The following is a 6,429-nucleotide window of genomic DNA, read 5'->3' as shown; positions in this document are numbered from 1 at the left end:
ACTAAATCTGAATCCTATGGAAAAGAAAGCGTCAATGTCATCATGTTTATTGCGTAAAGACTGGGCGTTCAAGTGCAAACAAGAGAAATTATGGGTGGGTGGACAAGAGCTTAGGGTCATGAGCGCGTCTTGTAGGGAGTACGCAGAGCAAGAACTTTGCACGGGCATGTGCAGAAAAAATAAATAAATAAATAAACAGACAATTGCAAAAAACAAGTGAGGGGTGTCCTTTAGTTTACTGTGGAGCCACTTTATCGAGATCCGCAGCACATGTGATACGGTGGACTTTGTCAGACTCGTCCTTTCTCATATAAGTTGTGCCATGTCGGTTCCAAACAAACTTAAATTGAAGTTCTCTACCGAGTATCCTGGCCTTGTAGAACACAGCTCTGTTTACCGCTGTCATGTTTTCATTTATGTACACATCGTGGCCGTCGATCTTTTGAGCTCTGAGCTTTTTCCTGTTCATAAGCCAATGTTCACAGACCGAGCGGTTCACAAACCTGGCAATGATGGCCGGCACTTTACCTAGTTTAGCAGGTAGTCGGTGAACAGATTCAATTGTACTTGTGTCAGGTTTCGAGACACCTAGAACTGCGGCCACCTGACCAAGTTTTTCTACCAGGTCTTCGTTCGGAGCGTAAGAAAGGCCATGGATCTCGAGGTTGTTCTTCCTTCCGTATTGTTCGAGGTTGTTGAGGTCTCGTTTCACCGCGTCCAACTCACCCGTGTTCACGGAACAGTCTTCCATTCGAGCTACTCTTTTCCGTAAGTCAACTATCTCTTGTTTTTGGGAGGCAAGCTCAGTTAGTACTTTGTCATATTTATCCGACATTAGTTGGAGCGAGCTTTCCATTTGTTCAAGTGTTTGATTCATGTTGTTTACTCTGTCGTTGAGTGGTGCAAGTTCCTTGAGCATATTATAAATTTTATCGAGCTTGTCACTGTCGCTATTGACCGCCGTATTTTTCTTTGGCTTAGCACCATTTCTGCACTGTTGACAGGACCAGTTCGTTCGGTTCGAGCGAACGTTAGAACATTCACCAAGGTGAAAAGGGGCATTGCACTCATTACAGAAAATGACCGAATCACGTGTAGTAAACGGTTTCTCACAAATAAGGCACGTGTCGTGGCAGGTAGCCATATTACCACTCTATTACATAGAAAACCTCTTGCAGTCAGCGGCGGTATTGTAAACACAGCAAGAAACTAGGCTCACCTGAAGGGTATACAGAAAGTGTCAACCTAACTGTAAGAGCGCTTGCCGCTGACTGCAAGGGCCTAGAGGGACCGATGCTGGTACTTGAAGCTGCGGCGCTGCTGCAGTCCAAGACTGTGGCCAGTCACAAGGTAGAGATAAGCAGGGGGATGTTTTTCTTCTTGCTATAAAAAAAGGATTTGTCCGACATACTCCTTTCAATATCAGAAAGCGCGACGGTAACTTTTGAAAAAAAAAGAAAAGAAAGAAGAGAGAGAGACAAATGCGTAATACGGCGAAGCTAGAAAACAACTGACCTGTGCATGATAGGCAAGCCTGAGCGATGGGCAGGACACGTAAACAAACACGAAGGCTCAAAACCACCAAGACGTTTAAAGCGCGACCCGCATACGACGTTTTCTCGACGGGAAAGCGTCGACGGCTCGACGGTTTTCCGCTGAACTCCGAAAACAATAGGAGCAGGCCAGGTTCGCCGACGTCTGCGGTGAGCAGATCTCGACGGTTGACGCCGGAAGTAACGCGGCCATCCTGACCAATTGGATGTCTTGCCGGAAGTTGCCGCCTGAACAGCTAACTATCATGGCGTGCGGCGTAGAGATGTGTGCACCGAGGGTTCCATTTACCATTTCGTGAGCGCAAAATGAAAGAGACAAGGGAGATAGCGCATGAACTGAAATTGAGGACGCAGGACATTCCTCTCATGCAACGAACAACAACGAACAAAGGCAAGTCGTCGCAGTTGCGAGTCAGATTGTTGCGATGGTTGTTTGCGAAGTAGACGAGGGAGTCACTCGAAGAATACGCATTTCCCTTTTTATTATTTATTCTGTCGCACTCAACAAGCAACTGAAGCCATCTTCCTGTGAAGCTTCCGATCCGTTCTTGAGCTCCCCGAACACCTACACGAGGTTGACGGATGGGAAGCTTCAGGAAGATGGCTTCAGCTGCTTGTTGAGTGCGATAGAATAAATAATAAAAAAGGAAATGCGTATTCTTCGAGTGACTCCCTCGTCTACTTCGCAAACAACCGTCGCAACAAACTGTCTTGCAACTGGGACGACTTGCCTTTGTTCGTTGCACAAGAGGAATGTTCCTGCGTCCTCAATTTCAGTTCATGCGCTATCTCCCTCGTCTGTTCATATCACTGTTCTCGGATCGTTCTTTCTGTCGTCTGCTTCTTGTCGTGTTTCCTTCATCCTCGAGGAGTTGAGATGGTTTCACCGGGAATGTCAAAAGCACTCTTAAATGAAAAGCTGGTCGCTGAAGTGCACATGCGAAGGCCTCTATGGGATATGAGATGTCGTGAATACAAGGACCCGAAGAAAAAACACCTCTTGTGGATTCAAGTTGCCGAAACGCTCAACTGGAACAGTAATTCTAAGCTGCTTTCACTGTATAACGCTATGATAAATTAGAATCTGAAAACTGAACGCGGTTCAATTAATCACATTGCTCCCCATTCAGTCACTGAAGTTCAAAACAGATGGAAGAGCTTACGCCCACACCACATGCCCCACCTTCCCCAGTAGCTCAAGCTTCTCCTCATATACCATGTGAAGATGATGAGACACGACCCTGTGAGACCCAGCCTGTCACTCCACTTCGCCAACCTTTATCCTCCCAACCAAGAAGAAAACGTACCAGGAACTCAAACAACCATGAAAGGCTTGATGCTGAACTGCGTCTCATTGATCAGCAGCTGCAGCAAAGGCCCGACGAACATGACAGCCTCGGAAACATAATTGCAGAAGGTGCGCGACGCTGCCGACGTGAGTATTTGCATGGTTTGAGAGTTGAACTGTTGGACGTTCTCCACAGGTATGAAGAAATGAGCAGGCAATAAATAGTAGTATGTGCTGTGCAACTGCATGTTATTTCACAAGTAGACAAAAATGTACAACATGATACAGTATCAACAATGTATACAGCATAGTGGGTGTATTCCAAATACACAGTCAATGATGCATCACAATAAGTGGAGAGTATTACCGCTATGTGTAAAAAAAAAAAAAAAGTTCGAGCTGCTGGTCACCTACGCAACATATCTAGAGCATTGTGTACGTATATGGTATAGGAATATGTACATGTACACTAATTTTCCTCCTGTACAGATAGAAAAAAGCTGTACGTGGCAGCACTGATGCTATTTTTGCAGGTGGAAATCCTGTGGGAAAGCACATGCAATTACTGGGTTCACCTAAAACTGTACTATGTTGTAATTCCCCAAAAACATAAGCTAATTCATAAATTTTAGGTAGTTAGTTTTCAAGTTATGCTTTCCAATAGGATGTCCATCAGGCTTCTATGTGCTAGGGCACCGAAACGGAAACAAAGCAAGAAATCAGGTGCAAATGAAAGGATTGATTATGAGCTTAAGATAATCGATGCACAACTTCAGGACAAGCCAGACTAATATGACAGTTTCGGGAAATTGATTGCAGAGGCCATGCGTTGCTGCTGGCGATAACATTATATAGCTTAACATGCTAACTGCTCGAGTTTCTCCATGAAGAAATGACTTTGCAATAAACATTTCTCAATGTTGTACAACAATATATTGTTTTACCATTTGACAATAATGAATAACCATTCTAACATTACTGAAGAACTTCATATATAGTAAACTGGGTACTTTGAAAGATGCAGTTGATGACACACGACAAAAAGGGAGATTAGCAACAGTTTAAACTGAGAACTTTCTATGGAAAAGGATTTGAACAGCTGCGCCTATTCACGAATAATTCATCAAGCGACGTTTGTAGAACAACCCCCACAACACACAAAGTTTATACAATAGTACTGTACAAAACATATAGTCCAACACAGCCATATTCACAGCCTATAATCATTCAAATTTTGTTTTCATGTAACAAAAAGAGTCACTATTCAAATGTACATTAGGGTTGCCACCTTCTCCATCAGCCAATGACATGGGGGGGGGGGGGGGGCAACGCAGTGGGCTTTGCATTTGAATTAATACGATGTATCAAAAGTTTTTCTGTACCCAAACGTTGTTTTAGTTACCTCAGACTACAGAAAACCAGGACAGCCTGGTCACGCCGAAAGCCTAGATAAGCATTCAAGGGGTTGAGACACTTCCATAGATGTGGTTCATTACATCGTGGACACATTGCACTGCGGCTAAATACAGAGGGGAAAAAGATAGTCTTCTATGTGCCATACTTAGTGAGATACAAGCCCTCAAGCACACCCCCGAGCAAAGCGCAGAGTTGCGTGGATTTTTATGGGCAGCTGTAAGCACGTGACTTCTTGTGCGCTACCTCACTGGCGGCAGTGAGGTCTGTGATGAGAGAGGCACATACGCCTTGGTATCCGCGGTGCCTATTTTCTTTGCTTCTATTACCCTCCCGGCAGTGAAACTTTCAGTGCAGGTTCACATCAGTGCAAATAACCATTTTTTATGTTTATCTGGGATAACCTGGGATGACCTGTCACAACCCCTTTTTGGCCAGCTGGAATGCATAATGTTGCATTTTTATTGGTCCTGTCAATTTCATTTACAATGTGCCCAGTTCTGTGTGAGCTATCTCAAACTATGCACTCTATGGGGAGCTGCACCTGTCTACTGTACACATTTCACCTTCACCCTGACACAAAAAGAAAGACTTCAATTCCATAACTGTTCGGGTAAAATCCGGAGAGGTGACAATCCTAATGTACATCTTTCATGAAGAAACTACCCTTCATTGTGGTTGTACCCTTGCCCACTGCCATGATAACTCCCCAGCTGGACTACAGAAGTATTTAGTAAATGCTTCCCTGCTTGCAGCGGCATCCCTGCTGAAGTTTCTTGCATGAGTGCGATGCAGAGAAGGCAACATTGAACAACCCTCCAGCTCCTGATGCCATCTTCCTTCAGTAATGTTGCTGAAGACGTCCTGATTGTCACCATAGCCCACACTGTCATTGTTGTGAGTGCTCAGGAAATTGTGAAGCACACAAGCTGCCTTTACAACACCATCTGCATTCTCTGGTATTAAGTTGATGGTCATCAACAGGATCCTCCATCGTGCACAGAGAATGCCGAATGCATTTTCAACGCAGTTCCTACATGCAATGTAAATGGCATGTATAAGAATATTGAGCTCATACAAGTTTGTATAAAGACAACTAGGAAAAAACGAAAAGAAACAGAACAGAGCAGAAAACATTAACATAAGGAAATGAAACACAATTATATTGTTAGGAGGTTCTGCACACACTTAAAACGAGACTTCTGCGGATGCAGCACCTCTTCAAGTTACAAAATCATACAACTGAGGTACTGTTATGCCGCCATAAAAGTGCTAACAAGCAACATGTAAAAGTAATAGAACTTTGCAAAATATATGCATTACCTGGTACGGCTCAACCGTAAGTTGAAGACCCTCTTTTCTGTAGGCAGGCCGAGGCCTGGGTAGGGCCTCAGAAAATCAGGTCGCAGCTGGAACGCCTCATCCCCAATAAACACGTGGGGAGTCACCAGGTCGCTTCCAGGCAGTTTCTTCAACCCTGGGGTGTCCAAGGTGCCGCTTTCAAGGTGGTGGCCAATTGGAGATGCATTGAACACTCCAGAATCACTTTGTCGTCCCTCACCGCCAACATCAATCAGGACAAACCTGTAGCGGCTGTCTACGACAGCCATCAGGACTATCGAAAATGTCCCCTAGAGGACAAGAATACCTTAATAAATATGCACACAAGTAGCAACAGAGCTATGTGACGCAGCTATGACATTCTGTATGTGATATTCAGAGAACAAAAAAATTTGGGTTACATCAACTGCGTCGCAAAGAGATGTACATGAACATCTGTTTTAGTGTATATGTAAATAAGGTGTACAAAGCACAATTTTCCAGTATGCGGATGACAAAGTTGTCATCGTTGACAGAAATAATTATCGAGATACTGCATCGCACATTCGACATAACAGCAGCCATGAAATGGTAGAATCATACAAAATATTTGTTAACCTTTTGATACAGGTTCTATGTTCTAGGAGTCCAAAGAAAGGATTGTTGAGAATCACCGGTCTACTCCATAATGCAAGTTACAAGTTTGTAGCAATTATTGCCCCAATATCTTGTGGCTGACTGGTATGGCCAACGAGCCAATAGGCTAATGCTGCATATGCTGAATATTGTAACATTTAAGTATGAATAAAAGATGCTGTTACCTTATAGTTGTTGTACTGGGACCCAGTTTTTTTC

The 6,429-nt window shown here is 43.9% G+C and overlaps 2 protein-coding genes across 2 annotated transcripts; both read right to left on the bottom strand.

Moving 5' to 3' along the window:
• Positions 1-235: 235 nt before the first annotated feature.
• Positions 236-751, bottom strand: LOC135378411 (uncharacterized). The gene has a single exon (XM_064611443.1). It carries the CDS (start codon positions 749-751, stop codon positions 236-238), a length of 516 nt encoding a protein of 171 aa, XP_064467513.1.
• A 2,116-nt stretch (positions 752-2,867) lies between these two features.
• On the bottom strand, positions 2,868-5,864 carry LOC135378400 (uncharacterized). Its single transcript, XM_064611437.1, has 3 exons — positions 5,578-5,864; positions 4,939-5,287; positions 2,868-3,083 (listed from the first exon to the last, which is right to left on the bottom strand). The coding sequence occupies exons 1-3, from the start codon at positions 5,862-5,864 to the stop codon at positions 2,868-2,870; spliced, it is 852 nt and encodes a 283-aa protein (XP_064467507.1).
• Positions 5,865-6,429: the final 565 nt, after the last annotated feature.

Source organism: Ornithodoros turicata, chromosome 1 (assembly GCF_037126465.1).
Source record: "Ornithodoros turicata isolate Travis chromosome 1, ASM3712646v1, whole genome shotgun sequence".
Classification (NCBI taxonomy): domain Eukaryota; kingdom Metazoa; phylum Arthropoda; class Arachnida; order Ixodida; family Argasidae; genus Ornithodoros; species Ornithodoros turicata.
This window is presented reverse-complemented; position numbering and strand designations above follow the sequence as displayed.

Coding starts and splice junctions, on each gene's coding strand:
- LOC135378411 (XM_064611443.1), bottom strand. CDS start 751: ATGGAAGACTGTTCCGTGAACACGGGTGAGTTGGACGCGGTGAAACGA.
- LOC135378400 (XM_064611437.1), bottom strand. CDS start 5,864: ATGGCTGTCGTAGACAGCCGCTACAGGTTTGTCCTGATTGATGTTGGC. Junction 5,288..5,577: donor TTACGGTTGAGCCGTACCAG/GTAATGCATATA, acceptor CATTGCATGTAG/GAACTGCGTTGAAAATGCAT. Junction 3,084..4,938: donor TATCATGGCAGTGGGCAAGG/GTACAACCACAA, acceptor AATAACATGCAG/TTGCACAGCACATACTACTA.